General features: G+C 31.9%; 1 protein-coding gene across 13 annotated transcripts in view; it reads right to left on the bottom strand.

Annotated features, from left to right (window-relative positions):
* Positions 1-17,917, bottom strand: part of by (focal adhesion protein tensin) — a 217,913-nt gene that overhangs the window by 51,234 nt on the left and 148,762 nt on the right. For all 13 annotated transcript variants that reach the window (XM_029309964.2, XM_085490268.1, XM_085490267.1 and 10 more), the window contains 4 exons: positions 11,950-12,012; positions 2,142-2,363; positions 1,664-1,827; positions 1,011-1,160 (listed from right to left, as the gene is read on the bottom strand). In XM_029309964.2, coding sequence (XP_029165797.2) covers positions 1,011-1,160; positions 1,664-1,827; positions 2,142-2,363; positions 11,950-12,012 — 599 coding nt within the window. The remainder of the gene's footprint in view (positions 1-1,010; positions 1,161-1,663; positions 1,828-2,141; positions 2,364-11,949; positions 12,013-17,917) is intronic.

The raw sequence follows: 17,917 nt of genomic DNA, 5'->3' as shown, positions 1-17,917 counted from the left end.
GATTGTGAAATGTCAAACGATTAAAATAAAAATTGATTATAAGGCACCGTAAAATTTTATAGGAATTTCTTTTATCTTCTGTTGCGAGGGAACTTGCAATTATTTAAAGAAAATTATTAAATTATAATAAATATTTATCTGTTTTGAAAAGAATTTGCTTATATCAAATCAATATTATTAGTTTCAAATAAATGATTTATTAGGCAATATTGAAATAAATAATTATTCGAATTGAATAAATTTTTTTTCAGTGTAGAATTGAGATTGTGAAATGTCAAACGATTAAAATAAAAATTGATTCTAAGGCACCGTAAAATTTTATAGGAATTTCTTTTATCTTCTGTACAAGAGGACTTGCAATATTTAATTCTACACTTAAAAAGAAAATCATTAAATTAATAAATATTTATCTGTTTTGAAAAGGATATGTTTCTATCAAATCAATATTACTAGTTTCAAATAAATGATTTATTAGGCAATATTGAAATAAATAATTATTCGAATTGAATAAATTTTTTTCAGTGTAGAATTGAGATTGTGAAATGTCAAACGATTAAAATAAAAATTGATTATAAGGTACCGTAAAATTTTATAGGAATTTCTTTTATCTTCTGTGCGAGAGGACTTGCAATATTTAATTCTACACTTAAAAAGAAAATCATTAAATTATAATAAATATTTATCTGTTTTAAAAACAATTTGCTTATATCAAATCAATATTATTAGTTTCAAATAAATGATTTATTAGGCAATATTGAAACAAATATTTATTCGAATTGAATAAATTTTTTTTCAGTGTAGAATTGAGATTGTGAAATGTCAAACGTACAATTATAAAATAAAAATTGAATATAATAAGGCACCATAAAATGACCGAATAAGCATCATTATGTCAAAAACAGGAACCAGAAGATACTGAAAATATTGATAAATCTAAATATAGATAAAATAAGCTTCAAAGCCACGACATGCACATTGAGTTGCGCGCATTTGATACGAATTTTCCTTACCTTCTGTGCGAGGGAACCTGCAAGGATCCGATCTTGTCGTCGAGGAACCTCCTCATGGCGAACCTGTCGAGCGCTTGATCGCGTCCTCCGCAGATGCTGCTGTAGTTCATATAAGCGGACACTGCCACACCCAGCCGCTCCTTGCTGCCCCTGAAGAGAACGCGATAACGTTAACTCGGAGCTATATAATGTGCATTGCGAACGCCGGGACGCGTCTGTGTTGCGTTTATACCTTCTCTCTCTGCGAGAGGTAAGACGCGAAAAGATTTCCGCCGCGGGCTGATCGCGTTCTAATGACGTTATTATTCACGATGAATGGAAATGACTAACGGGAAGTTGTTAGAGTTTCGAGAGAGGGCGGTGAATGTAAAATTATGACTTTTTATATGATCGACCGCTTTGAATGTTCTATTATGAGAGACATATCTTAATGGCTTGTATCTTGTATGCAAAAAAAAAAAAAAAAAAAAAAGAAAAAGATTTCTTTACGCTTTGAAAGGTTCATGTTACTTCCTTTGTGATGGGTATTTAGTATCATTAAAGTCGTCCGTAAATTAAATTGCGAAAACTTGGCCTTTAATCTTGCCTCGGAATTATTATAAGAAATTAAAAGTTAAATTGAATGAAAAGCGGAAAATCTGGCAAAGTTAAACCTGGCATGCAGAACAACGACGCGATTAGAAGCGCCGTTCAACCAAGAGTCCAGCTCCTTGCAGAGGGCGCAAAGTCTCTCCAAACTTGGCGCTAATCCCTGCGGCCATCCAGCTTCCCTCGTATTCGGTTCACCGGGTCGACCGGGCGACGATAAATTAAAGATCTGCAAAGCAAAAATATATTTTATTTTTATTAATATATTTAATTTAATTTTTCCCCGATTCAGCGACTTCGACCCGATATTTTTCTCGCTTAAATCTCTTTAGGGAAATGTAGGAATTATAATTCTCGAATTGACAAAAACATATTTAACATTTTAAGAAAAATAAGAAACTATAGCTGCGTATAAATTTTGTGCGAGGAACAAAAATATTAATTTTAATTGACTATATATATTCTTAATTATAATATCTTCGTGGCCGAATTTTTTTCTTTTTCACGTTGAAGAAAGAAGTGAGAGGGATTATTGAAATTCACCATGTAATTATCGGCGTGTTTCCCGCGCAGAAGGGTCGTGGCGTGCTCGAGGACACCCTGCGCATCCTCCCGGTACCAAAGCGCGATGATCCTTTCGGTGACGTAACAGAACTCCATCACCTCCGCCACGCGACCTCCGCCCTTTCCAGGTCCCGTCATCGTCGAATCCGCGCCGACGCCCGGTGTCCTCGCAGGCGTTGACGCCACCGCTGACGTCTGCACCTGTAATCAGATGGTTCATTCGAGTCTGATGGATTTGATAAGCAAAGCTTTTTTTATATTAATACTACAAACTGTGTCGAAGAAATTTTTAAAAAGATTTAAATGCGGAATAATTAACAAAGTTTAATTTATCTCTATTGCCAAAGAAGATATTTTTATGTCTAATCTTTTTATATATATTATATATATATTTTTTTTTATTTAAATATATTTTTTATATATTTATATATATTATAATGATATAAAATATTTTTATATTATTTTATATAAATTAGTAAAAGATTAAAGAGTGCAACGTCAATCGTCAATTTTTAAAGTAATTTTCTACAATAATTATACTTAAAAAAATTTTTTTTGCGTCGAGGTATAATATACGAGATTTATTTAAAAAAAAAATGCATTATCCATAGCAAAAAAAAATAAATTTGTTTTTGAGAAGGAAATCTTTCTGCGAATAATTCCGTTCTAATAATCTTCATTCGGAAACCTTTCCGTAAGATTTGTCTCTGACTGCTGCAAAACTTAGTTTTCCCGTGTAAATTCTAAAACAATGTCGCCCCAGACAATCAAATTTTCTTCGCGGAGTGCAGATTTCATTTCTTTAGTCTTTGCTTATGAATTCACTTCGTCTTTATTGTTCTCTACATAACAGCTTTGATATGTATAATTTAGGTAAATAAACACAACTCGCGTAATAACATCTTGAAATGAAATAACGCCAAGGAAAAATATCTCTGATTTAAATTTAAATTTAGGACACGCGTTATAAATACATATTATAAAGCTCATATTTCAGAAGAAAAATATGAAATAATTAAATATTTAAATTTTTATATTTTCCCACTAATACCATAATACTTTAATTCGTGAATTAAATATATAAATTTTTCAAACATTTTCTCGAAGGATTTATATTACGTTGATCCCACTTCCACTTTGAATACATCACCAACGTCACAATATCTCATAATTAAATGACAAAACTTGACAAAAACTTTGAACGATAAATTACCAGCTCGTCATCATCATCGCTCAATTTACAAACGACAAAATTAGTCGCATCCACCTTGGAGTACATCGGCGCGTAGACGATCCTGACGACGATGTTCTCCGACATGGCGACATGTCCTTACGGAGGACCAAAATTCCTTGTAATGCGACAAATATCTTGTTCACAACATCTTGTTCGATTTATTGTGCAAACAAGATGCTTGTTGTATTAAAAGGAATTCAGGTAGATTCAATCAGTTTCGTCCATTTTCGAACAGAATTTTGTTAATGCAACAAATTTTTTCTTCCGCTTTACGACGGAATGCTCCGAGTTTATTTCACGCAACAGAGAGATACGTCCGGATGATGCGCCGTGTTTCCTCGCCGCGGAACGATACACTGCCGGGTATATTGTGTTTCGCCTGGTTTTGCTGGAGATACGCAAGAATATCTAGTAGCCGGTCGGCGGTTTTGTCAGATAATCGCGCCGCCTTCTGTCATATGCGTATGTATGTCTGACGTGTGCCAGCTCGCGCTCTCCAGGGCCGGTTATTTACCGTCATCATCATCGTTTCACGATCAAATGTGCACACATCATCAACGAAGTTTTCGATTCCTCTATGATTAAATGACTAACACAATACGCGAGTAATATATAATCGACGGCGAACTGCGTAAATATCATGCATAATATCGCCTCGTTCGGTCTTCTAGATTTCCAAGGAACAAGTCTGTGATATTAAAAAATATTTCTCTTATTTTTATTTTATTTTATGTTTTTCTTATATATACATTTCAAAACTATTTACACACTTTGCGGAAAGCTTTTTCAATTTAATTCCCTGCTTATTCCCTGATTGAAAAAAGTCCTCAATTTTTTTCAGCTGCAATTTCTCAGTCTAAACTTTTATTTTATTTTTTATTTTAGTTTATTTTTTATATATTTTCTCATATAAGCTTTTTCTTATATATAAATTTCAAAGCTATTCTTTTTACATTTTACGGAAAGCTTTTTCAGTTTAATTCCCTGCTTACATTCTGATTTAAAAAAAAGTCCTCTTCAGTTGCAATTTCTCAGTTGAAAAGTCTAAACTATCCAGGTTGAAGAAGACAGCTAGGTGTCTTATTATCGTTTGATTACACATTCTTGTTGAAGCGGCCCTGCACGTAGCCGCGTGATGTAACGAATTCGTGCAGGTAGCGTGACTTTGATTCCCACCGAATAGTCACGCTATTCGCGCTCTGTCAATCTTAGTAGTTGCTACATAAGATCCTCTTAATACGATGCACGAGTTGCGGAAGACGCGCGAATGATTTGTCGCGAAGGACGTGCGAAAATCGCACATGTAAGAGCAGGATGTTGCATTCTTTATTTTTTGCACAAATCGCTGCGGTTTCTTATTTACATAGAAACCTTAACACTGAGTCGAATTATTGATGGCGCTTGTTAAAATGATATTCGCGTGATTTATCCGGTGGATTACGATACCGTATGTGTTGTTCGCGTTATTTGTCTCTAAATATTCGTCTTTCTCTCGTCCGAGAAATTTTATCAGAACTGCAGATAATTCGCCGCGCGCTCGACAGACGTAATGCAATCCGTAAGTCTGACAAGTTGGCCTTTCTCGACTAACGCGCATATAATTCCCGACTGTATTCAGGCGTTCTCCGCCTGGTCCTTTTAAGCGGTTCGCCGAGACTCCGCTTTTGTATGTTAGACTACGGCGTTATAACTAATTATATAGCGGCGGGAAACGCCGAAATGCCTGTGGCACAGCCACGTATGTCATTGTAATCCTGTACTTTAATCCCGCGTGTATGTATATATTCCTGTCCCACAAATTATATCGCATACGATACTAAAATAATAAATTAATACCGAAATAATAAATTTAATTTTTTTAGGAAATATTCCTTTTCTCTAGACAAAACTAATTTATATCCGAAAGAAAAATGACTGGATTATTATTCGCGTCTCGGAAATATATCGCATATGATACTAAAATAACAAATTAATACCGAAATGATAAATGAAATTTTAGAAAATATTTTTTTCTCTAGACAAGACGAATTTATACACAGAGGAAACTTTTTCTTAGAATTTATCCTGAAAATCATGGTAATCGTGGGACAATATGGTATTGGAAGAATTTTATAAGAGTTTTTCTGATTGATATTTACCACAATAAAAATATTAATATTTATCACAATAAGATATAAAATATATTCGATTAATTTTACTATGTACATATTAATATTTTTCATTGTGGTAAATATTAATCAGAGAAACTCTTATAAAGTTCTTTCAATATCATATTATCCCACGATTAAAATGATTTTCAGGGTAAATTCTAAGAGAAAATTCTCTCCGTGTATCCGAAAGAAAAATGATAGGACGAAAAGATGACTGGATTATTGTTCGAGTCTCGGAAATATATCGCATATGATACTAAAATAATAAATTAATACCGAAATGATAAATAAAATTTTAGAAAATATTTTTTTCTCTAGACAAGACGAATTTATACACAGAGGAAACTTTTTCTTAGAATTTATCCTGAAAATCATGGTAATCGTGGGACAATATGGTATTGGAAGAATTTTATAAGAGTTTTTCTGATTAATATTTACCGCAATAAAAATATTAATATTTATCACAATAAGATATAAAATATATTCGATTAATTTTACTATGTACATATTAATATTTTTCATTGTGGTAAATATTAATCAGAGAAACTCTTATAAAGTTCTTTCAATATCATATTATCCCACGATTAAAATGATTTTCAGGGTAGATTCTAAGAGAAAATTCTCTCCGTGTATCCGAAAGAAAAATGATAGGACGAAAAGATGACTGGATTATTGTTCGAGTATCGCATATGATACTAAAATAATAAATTAATACCGAAATGATAAATAAAATTTTCGAAAATATTTTTCTTCTCCAGTCAAGACGAATTTATATCCGAAAGAAAAATGACAGGTCGAAAAGATGACTGGATTATTGTTCGCGTTCGAGTCTCGGAAATATATGAAGGTTCGTACAATATAACAATGAACGAAGGAAGGCAGAAACTGGGCGAGAGAGAACGAGAGCGAAGACGGCCACCTCTAAAAATACTTGCCTTTATGGGCATCGTAATACCGCGAGTTCGTTTCTCTCGCGCAGTCGGCTCTACCCACCCGCTCATAAATCCCTCCGGCTGTTAGGCTCACGTGTGAAATTACTATTACGTCGTGTGGTCCTGCCGCAGCTGTGCGTTGCTGCGCGAAAAAATTGCCCGTACCCCTAAGTCCGGCGTGTTTCTCGGGATTCGATATCGTGGAGGCTGTCGTGGTTAAATCAGAAGCGAAATGAGAATACCTGCCTATTGCAGAAAACAAGTCGTAATATCGCTGCTTCGAATTTAAAGCTCCATGATACAAGGTGTTTCATGGAAATTGCTGAAACTAATCAGCTGGCATTTTTTAATGCATGAGATTATTGAGAAAACAGAAATTTTTAATGGATATAAATATAATGTTTGTATACCAGTTTATTTTATTGATAAAAAGTAATGAAAAAGTGCTCGCAATCACATAAAATTACATAAACTAATGATAAATATTATCATTTTTTTTTAAACTGAGGATTTTCCTCTTTACATAAACATAATTTTTGTTTTCTCAATAATTTTACTATGTACATATTAATATTTTTCATTGTGGTAAATATTAATCAGAGCAACTCTTATAAAGTTCTTTCAATGTCATATTATCAAAAACAATATTAAAATGATTTTCAGGGTAAATTCTAAGAGAAAATTCTCTCCGTGTATCCAAAAGAAAAATGATAGGACAAAAAGATGACTGGATTATTGTTCGAGTCTCGGAAATATATCGCATATGATACTAAAATAATAAATTAATACCGAAATGATAAATAAAATTTTTGAAAATATTTTTTGTGCATTAAAAAATGACAGCTGATTAGTTTCAACAATTTCCTATGAGACACCCTGTAGATGGACAGTGTTAGATGATTTAAAAATTAGCTAGATAAAGATGAAATGCAAAATGTGTACCTAAATTCATCTTAGATAAGATGATGAAAAAGATTTTGATTTAAATATATCTAAATAAAAGATAAAATTAGATGGTAAGTCATCTAAATAATTTCCAGAATATTATTTTTGAGACCGCTTATGTAAACACAATTATAAAAAAATGTAAATTATAAAAGAGATATAAAAATATATTTTTTAGTTTCTATCGGTTACTGCTTGTTCTACTTAAATATTTTTATGTGCTGAACATTATTCCAGATAACTTAGCAAAGATGACACTTTTTTCATCTGAGATGCAGATATAAATAATGTATATTTTTATTATCTATATGAAAATGACGTCAAAATTTTATCTAGATGATCGTCTATATAATTTTATTTACATTAACAGCAAATACTGTAGGGTAGATGGATTATTAAAAAGAAGGGAAATTGGGCGAGTGAAAAATGTGAAGTAAATTGCAGTGCAACGTGAAAAGACGTGTCCTGAAAGCTTTATTGAATTTTGGAATAATAACACATCTAACTTTTTTTAATAAAAAAATAATAAATTCATAAAATTTAATAAAAGTAAATTGAACAGAGTATTAAATTATAACAGAGATTTAAATTAATTATACTACATCTTTCTAATTTAATTTGTCTTCTATAGATAAATTCTCGAATACAAGTGATACGAACAAAATAATAAAATTAAAAATTAAATTAAAATTAATAATAAACATGAAATTAAAAAGCAGAAAAATCTATAAAAATAAAATGATATTTGCATTCTAAATGTTCACCAAAGATATCTACATTTCTGCATCCATCACAGAATCTTAAATTTTGAGTTCCAAATCTTTTTGGGAGAATTTGAGAAATCGAAAATTGATAATTAATCAATACATTATAATGTGTTAAAAAAATGAAGTTGTGTGACTCTCTATATCACTTGCTATTAATCTTGTGCAATTACATACATAGAAGCCAGAAGTCGACGTATGCAATAAGCCGCGCCACTAATGTCAATTACCGTTAATCCACTTAATTGCTCGCGGTTAATTTCTAATTGAAAGTACAGTGACGGAACGAATAGGTTTAATTTTCATCGATTATGTTGGATATGACGATGTATGGCTAGATTATTTTATTCTTATTACTTCTCGTTCTTGTGTCATTTCCATTTAACAATTAATTTCAAGAAGACAATTTTGTTAAAAAAATATTGTGACTTGAAAATTATATATCCTGTTTTATTTCATCCATTATTCTTTACTCAAAAATAAATCGTTATCGATACATGCTATTTTGGAGTAAAATGAGTCCTCGGCGATACACAAAAATAAAACGCAATATACGGACGAAAATGACCAATAAAAATTCCCAATGTCACGAGAAAGAACGTACAGCGATAACAGCTGCGCAACAGTTTTTACCTCACGCTAATTGCCATTCCGCATAATTATTACTGCTCCCACTTTTGCGCCTCACCTTTACTATTCTTCGGACGGCCCATAACTGCGATGTAATCGCGAACGATAATTTCCGGAACGCGTAATTAATTAACACACATATATAGAAAACGAGAAATATATAAATGTATTAACTTTGACCATTATTGGTTACAATTCAAACAGATGTCTTTAAATGTGAATTTCAAATATCTTCTTTAATGTTAAAGATATTAATTTGAAAAAAATCATTTAAAAAATTAATAATAAAAATTAAAACTTATTTTTATTATTTAATTTCATTATACATTAATTTTTTATTTTTCTACATTTTCTATTATTTAATTAAAATTAAAATTAATAGGTAATAAAATTAAATAATAGAAAATATATAGAAAAATAAATAAATATAAAATAACATTAAATAAAGAAATATAAAAAAATTAAATTAATAATAAATAAAATTAAAATAAAATTAATAATAAAATTAAAAATAAAATAAAGTATAGTCAAGTATTGTAATATAAATGAATAAAAATATATTTCTCGTTTGAAAAAAATACAACGTTACTTACCTATTATTATATATAAAAAGTCTGTGTCACATGCAAAAATAGTAGCGACCGGCGTAGTTACTGTCGACTCTCTTTCTGCATACATTTTACAGGAATAAGTGCGGGGTTTCGCGAATATATTATCCATCCGACACACGTCAACACGTACTAGGGTTATCGCGACGTAACATCGCGTATAATGCTCTATCTTACTGCCACTTTTGTGTGCATGTGGCGAATAATTTTCAATGGCTCTGTCGGTGTGCAGGAAACACCGTCTGAAAGGTGGAATTTTAAAAAAGACTCGCTTCATATTCTTTTTTTTCAATTCCGAATACTGATGAACTCGCTCGGTCGCGAAAATTACGTAAAATCATGCCTCGTACTTTTGCGACTTTTCGCAGAAATATTGTATTTCGACCGACAGATATTTGCGTACTTGTCACGTATGGATTGATTTATGGAATCAATTTGGATAGTGCACGAGCCAGGGAAGAGAAACCGAGAGAGCCGATGAACAAGAATAATTAGCGCGGCTGATTACCGGCTCGGATATTAGTATTCTCTCTCCGATGTATACGCTAATAGAAAGTTATTCCGCCAACGTAGTAAGTGGCGGTTTATGCAATGCGTGTCTCATTCTCAATCGCAATTATGGTTATCATGGATTTGAACCGCTCTAATGCAATTTCCCGGGATTAAATCGCCGGCGCAATTAAACCTTCATCGCTTATTTATATTGAAATTTATATTCCGCGCATGTGAGAAGGATGAGAAAAAGAGAGATTTCTGTTTGCTGTTACCAAAAATAATTATAGAGATAATCATCTAGATGAAACTTTAACGTCGTCTTATTTTTATATAGATAATAAAAATATATAGGTATTATCTATATAGGGTGTCCCAGAATTACCGTATCACACGTTAATGGGAGATTCCTGAGGCGATTTTGTAAACTAAGCCTTGTAAAAATAAATTATTAACAAAACTACATTTTTTAGTTAATTTCAGGTAAAGTTTACTTTAATAGAATTTTAATTTAAGGCTTAGTTACAAAGATACATGATTTCAAAAATTGAGAACATTAAAAAAATGATGACCTTTCTCGACATTTTCGCTGAGGAAAAATCGTCTCCAAATCGCTTCAGGAATCTCCCATTAACGTGTGATACAGTAATTCTGGGACATCCTGTATAGATGAGAAAAAGTATTATCTTTACTAAATTATCTAGAATTTTCCGATAATTTTGATCTAGAATCATAGCACATAAAAATATTTAAATAATAGAACTTGAGTAGTAAAGCGATAAAAATTTATAAATAAAAATATGAATACATATATACATGTTTTATATCCTTTTTATAATTTACATTTTTTTTTATAACTGTATTTACACAAGGGGTCTTAAATATTATTATCTAGATGAATCGCCATATAATTTGATCTTTTAAAATTAAAAATTGATTCGGAAAATAAAAAATTATGCAAACGTGAAAGGGAATTTTTTACATTTGTGAAATTAAGATATAATTATATCAAATATAAAAATGCCTTTTTAAATTCTTTTCTTTTGCACATAATTTTTTATAGATATATTTCAATTCTACAAATATAAAAAAATTCCTTTCTAAATTTTTTTATACGTGTACATAATTTTTTTATCTTCGGAATAAACTTTTAATTCTAGCCTTTTTTATTACGCTATAAGATTAATTGAGATATAATTATATCAAATATAAGATTTTTTCAAACAAAATCATCTTCATCTTATCTAAGATGAATTGACATATCTTTATCTCATCTTATCTAGCTAATTTTAAAATCATCTAAAAACACAACACTGGTGACGATATAATTCTATTTTAATGTCGCGATGCGGATAACGAGCGTAGAACTTCCGGTGCGTAAAAAAAAAAGAACAAAAATAAAAAGATAGCATAAAAGAGACGACCGCATTTCCATTTGAATGCGGGGAAAACGCGCTCTTCCCCGCATCCGTAAAGAGTTCAGTTTCGGAAAGGTCGTACACGTGTGTGTCCTCCGGTTTCTGCATTTCGAAAGCAGGTATTCGAGGATGGGCGACGACGATGCGTCGTCGGGAATAATTTTTCGTGCAACCAGCACGAAAGATGCAAAAGTCGTGAGTTCCGAATGTAAATAGCCTCCGCTTTTTTTGTGTCCTCTCGTCGGAATAAATAAGAGTTTAAATATTTAGAGATGAATCGCGAGCTTTCATCGAAGCCGATAAACGAATGGATAGAGGGTCCTTTAGTTCAGATCATCGGGAAAAGATATCTCTAGAAGATTGATTAATTCACTTTCCGTTTCCACTATCTTTAATTAATAGTAAATTCCTGATATTATATTTAATTAAATAAATTTATTTTTAATATTAAATAATTTTATTTATTTTTAATATTATTAATTTATTTTTAATATTAATTTTTGTAGAATATAATATATTATATTTTCAAGTTATAATTTTTACAATTTAACTGCGAAATTTAGGCGCAGTGTTACTAAATAATTTTTGTGTTCAGTATAAATACATTTACTTACATGATGCTTATTTCTCCCGATGTTGTTGACGTTTTTCGTTTGTGATTCGTAACCACCATTGTGCTGTAAATAAAAAAATGGAAAAAATTAATTAACGTGTTTACATGTTATTAAATATTGCATAAAAATAAATTATAAACACTCCATCACATTAAGATTTAAAATGACAAAAAATGTCATTCATTATCATGAGAAAATTAATTATTGCTTTATTAAAATAATGCTGCAGTATAATATTATTTTGAATATCTTTTATTGTTGAGTTAAGAATAATAGCTCGGTTTTATATTACAACTTCCTATTTCATACGCAGAAAATATAATACTATTGTACTCTTCGTGGGCGTTGTCTCAAGAAAAGTAGGTGACATTATGGTTCATTGTTCTGAAATTAATGATATGCGGTGTAAGATATTTCTATTGTTGTTTAAAGGAAAAATTATACAACGACAGGTGCCGTAACAGGAAGATTGAGTTGTATTCAATATTTCTAAAAAAAGACCGGCATTATCAATATCAATTCAATCCTATCAAAACCTATTAAATATTGGACGGTCGATTGCACAGTTATAGAAATGCAGTAAAAGCGAATTGAAACTTGAAAGAAACATATGTCTTTTATCGATATCGTGAAAAGGCTAAAATTAAAAATTGATTCGGAAAATAAAAAATTATGCAAACGTGAAAGGGAATTTTTTACATTTGTGAAATTCAGATATAACTATATCAAATATAAAAATGTCTTTTTAAATTCTTTTCTTTTGCACATAATTTTTTATAGATATATCTCAATTCTACAAATATAAAAAAATTCCTTTCTAAATTTTTTAATACGTGTACATAATTTTTTTATTTTCGAAATAAACTTTTAATTCTAGCCTTTTTTATTACGCTATAAGATTAATTGAGATATAATTATATCAAATATAAAAATTCTTTTCTTTTGTACATCATTTTTTATAGATATATCTCAATTCTACAAATATAAAAAAAATTCCTTTCTAAATTTTTTTTTATACATAATTTTTTATTTTCCAAATAAACTTTTAATTCCAGCCTTTTATTACGCTATTAAATTTTAATTAATACTTTAGAATAAAACGATCCACATCTGCAAGATTAACGTTCGGTCAAATTTCTCTAAAGCTGTCAAAAAAAAAAAAAAAAAAAAAACCACTGACGTTTATAAGAAACTACTATTATACAAATTGGTACACACATTGCGCACACGCGTGGAGGCACGCATGTTATTCGCACGCACCTCGCTCTCGATATGGAGGGCAGTGTGCCAAACAGTGAAGGCGATGCGGTGCAGAAGCGTCTCCGTTTCCTCCCGCAACGGGCTCTCGACGTCCTTACAATTATTGTTGGCGTTATCCTGCCGGGTGTCGCCGCAGCGGCAGCAATTTGCTCGTAACCAGGCGCGCGATAGCGAGCTGCCGCTCGAGCCGCTCGTCATCGGTGAGATCGGGGTCTTTACGTAATTCGTAATTTCCATGTATCTCCCATTAGGCGAATGACGTCGGACGCTCGTCAGGAAATGATACCTGGCACGAGGAACCGTCAGAATTTTCGAGTATCTTCATTCGGATTCTTATTGTGCGAAAGTTCCTTCCTGATTGTTGAAACGATGGTTCAATAATATCTCCGGATCATAAATCACTCGCTTTTTAACAGCGTCATCGATATTCATAAAAAAGGAGGTGTAATGACTCGACAAGACCGACTCGATTTATTATCAACCCTCTATAAACAGTTTACAATTTTAATTAAATTTATTACACCAACGATCTTGGATTTTTTTTTATACGCTTACTTTTTCTCGTCTGTAAAAACGCGTCTCCCTAATGCGATGTGGATCGTTGATGTGCGATTTCCGGGTCAAGTGTCGTATAAACATACGTAGCGTAACGTAATTCCTCTCTTGATCACGTGAGCCAAAACACTCGACCCTTATTGGCACCAGGATCAGATGGAATACGTTTTATTGTAATCCAACTTTTACTACTATTTGAGCATTTTTCCCTCTATATTTTCAGTATTTTGTACTATACATGTATGTGGCACATTTCGACAACGTGGGGTCTCCACTCTATGAATTGTGTTTACATATAACAAAAGAATTTCTCGGTTTTGTAGACTTTCAGATTTTCTATTCTTAGATCTCTCTCGCATGTACAGGGGATGTAACATATTTTATATTACAATATATATATATATCTCATTATATATTTTCATATATATCATTATTTATGATTTGTAACATGATTTTAATTCCGACCGCTCCAACACTATTTTTGGCACTGTCATTTACATTATTATTGGCTTATCTTGCAACGTCCTTGGAAATTGGATACTTTCCTATCGGCTCGCGGGAATAAAAAAAAAAAATACCATCGATCGCACTCTGTAACCTTCAAAGCGCACCCAGGCCGCATGATTAGCCCTGCCTCGCGTTATTCCACCCTCTCGGGCGCTAATCAATTCACCTGGCGCGCGGCTCTCGCAGGTGTGTCTGCGTGCGTTCAAGGTCAGTCGCAGTTTCAAGGTACGCACCCCTCTATCTCGTGTCGGGCGTTTCTCTCTCACTTTATTACACGCGACCGCCGCCCATACGGGCCCACCCTCTTTTGTTCTAACCCCCGGATGGAGAGCGACACGTTGAAAACGATCGGAACTCTCCGAGTTCCGGCTACCAACGCGCGACCTGGGTCAACCGAACGTCTGCGCCGCACGGGAGCCGCCCCGGCGCTGCGGCTGAACACGGAAGGTTGAAAGCCCGCATCTCTCTCACCCCCGGCAGGCCGGGACGTCGGGGTGAGAGAACTTGACACGTTACCATGGCGACCGATGATAGTCGGCGTTTCACGCAGGCTCGATCCTGCGCCGAGTGCAGATCCGAAGAGCATGGGCGTCCGCAAAGGGGACATCTGCCTCCCCTTCTTTCAACCCCCTTGGAATCAGTAAAAAAAAAATTAGGTACTTCCTCGACCCTTGCGAGTTAACCCTGGAATTTATTTGTAATTTTATTCGATGGAAAAATTGAATTCGAAAAATCGAGATAAATCGAGACAAAACTTCCTTTGTGAATTAACCCTGGAATTTATTTGCAATTTTATTCGATAGAAAAATTAAATTGTAAATTCGAAAAAAAATAAGATAAAAATTAAGCATTTGTTCTCCTTGTGAATTAACCCTGGAATTTATTTGCAATTTTTTATTCAATAGAAAAATTAAATTCGAAAAATCGAGATAAAAGAAGACAAAAATTAACCCTAACAGCAGAAATGTTCGAAAGATATTCAGAGAATATCTATAGAATGTTGCAATATTCTAGGGATATTCTCTGAATATCTTTCGAACATTTCTGTTATTAGGGAAGCATTTGCTTCCCTTGCGAATTAACCCTGGAATTTATTTGCAATTTTATTTAATATAAAAAATAAATTTAAAAATCGAGAAAAAATAAGAAAAAAAATTAAGCATTTGCTCCCCTTGTGAATTAGCCCTGGAATTTATTTGCAATTTTATTTAATATAAAAAATGAATTTAAAAATCGAGAAAAAATAAGAAAAAAAATTAAGCTAATGTTCCCCTTGTGAATTAACTCTGGAATTTATTTGCAATTTTTTATTCAATAGAAAAATTAAATTCGAAAAATCGAGATAAAAGAAGACAAAAATTAACCCTAACAGCAGAAATGTTCGAAAGATATTCAGAGAATATCTATAGAATGTTGCAATATTCTAGGGATATTCTCTGAATATCTTTCGAACATTTCTGTTGTTAGGGAAGCATTTGCTTCCCTTGCGAATTAACCCTGGAATTTATTTGTAATTTTATTCAATAGAAAAATTAAATTAAAAATTAAAAAAAAATAAGACAAAAATTAAGCATCTGCTCCCCTTGTGAATTAGCCCTGGAATTTATTTGCAATTTTATTTAATATAAAAAATGAATTTAAAAATCGAGAAAAAATAAGAAAAAAAATTAAGCATTTGCTCCCTTTGTGAATTAACCCTGGGATTTATTTGCAATTTTATTCAATAGAAAAATTGAATTCGAAAAATCGAGATAAAATAAGACAAAAATTAAGCATTTGCTCCTTTTGTAAATTAGCCCTGGAATTTATTTGCAATTTTATTTAATATAAAAAATAAATTTAAAAAATCGAGAAAAAATAAGAAAAAAAATTAAGCATTTGCTTCCTTTGTGAATTAACCCTGGAATTTATTTGCAATTTTATTTAATATAAAAATTGAATTTTAAAAATCGAGAAAAAATAAGAAAAAATTAAGCATTTGCTTTCCTTGTGAATGAACCCTGGAATTTATTTGCAATTTTATTTAATATAAAAATTGAATTTAAAAAATCGAGAAAAAATTAAGCATTTGCTTTCCTTGTGAATTAACCCTGAAATTTATTTGCAATTTTATTTAATATAAAAATAATTAATAAATTGAGAAAAAATAAAAAATAAAAAAAATGTCCAGGAAAAAATCCTGCAGACGCTCATGCCTTAAAGACACGACACCTTCGAAGAGTGGTTGAAACGCCACTCCCTCGAAATATAATTAGGCCACGTCGTCCCGCGTGGAATTTATCTCGGGGTGGATGTATCCCCCATCGAAATATTCTCTCTCGACTGAGCGAGTGGTGAATGGGACTTTGATGATACGGGCTCGCGATATTTATCTTAATGCCTGGATCGTGTCATAATGCGGATGTAACATTTATGTTATATAAAATATCCGTAAGGAAGTTTAATATCATTTTTATAACCCATCTTGCCGAGCCAATTTATTCCATTTAATAAAAATCGACGTCTTTCTATTTATATCAATTAATGAAAATAATTTCTTGAAGATTTTTCGGTTATCAATTATTATTTTCCATAATTATTTTATAAAATTTTTATTCTTTACTCGAAATGAAAAATTGAATAAAACGAAATGAAATTTCAACTTCTACTCGCTCGCTCTAGTTTTCGATACATTATTTAAGGCTGCCACGTCTTTCTGCGGTCGCATCGCCAATAAAGAAGAACATAGCTTAGTAGGTCGTGCCACTCCCGTGGAATACAATTAGGCCACCTGGTGATATACACGCAACTTCTCCAATGTCATTTACTTTGTACATACATCTAAATTTTGCCCGTTACTACTGAGGGCGCACGTTTGAACTTGCTAATTTGTAGCTCGGCAGGGAGACTGTGGAGAATGAGATTCATGAGTCACGCGACAGTGGGGATGCAATTTTTAATATGTTCCAACAAGGTTTTCATTTTTTCCGCTGATAAAATAACTTTAGAACGCGTCGTCGCACATCTTCGTGTATTTAATGTGCCATGCCTTTCTAACATAATTAACTCAAGCTTTTATATTAAAGTTATTATGTGAAGCTGATTTGAAGAAAAACTACTAATCTATAGCAACAGAGAAATAAAGTCGTACATTATTAATTTTTTTATTTATAAAAAAGTTATTGAGTTTGAATAAATATTTATTTCAACTCTGCCTTATAAATCATTTATTTGAAACTAATAACATTGATTTGATGTGAAAAAATATTTATTTGATATAAGAAAATCCGTTTGTTAAAGAAAAACAGATAAATATTTATTTGTTTCAAATAAATGATTTATGAGGCAGTATTGAATGAAATATTTATTGTTTCTTCTAAACCTTTCTCAAAAAGAATTCTGATAATTGCACAACAAGTCTGTGCAAACTTAACCAATGCTAAATTGAAACATTGAGTTAAATTTTATTTTGTATGAAGAAGCGATAAGTCAACATTTTTTAAAATATTGCCATGTCTGTGCGTTTAGTCGAGACATCAAAATTAGCCTTTTAAGACGAATTCTTTTGAAAGTTTTTCTTGGGATTCTGACGCAACACACTAATTTTCAAGTAAAAGAAACACCAGCGACGTTTTACGATAAAATAAATCACACAAAGAGGGTCGAT

This window comes from Nylanderia fulva, unplaced genomic scaffold, assembly GCF_048542155.1.
Source record: "Nylanderia fulva isolate GAGA-0341 unplaced genomic scaffold, ASM4854215v1 Scaffold12, whole genome shotgun sequence".
Classification (NCBI taxonomy): domain Eukaryota; kingdom Metazoa; phylum Arthropoda; class Insecta; order Hymenoptera; family Formicidae; genus Nylanderia; species Nylanderia fulva.
The sequence above is the reverse complement of the archived record's forward strand: the minus strand, read 5'-3'. Positions and strand labels throughout refer to the sequence as shown.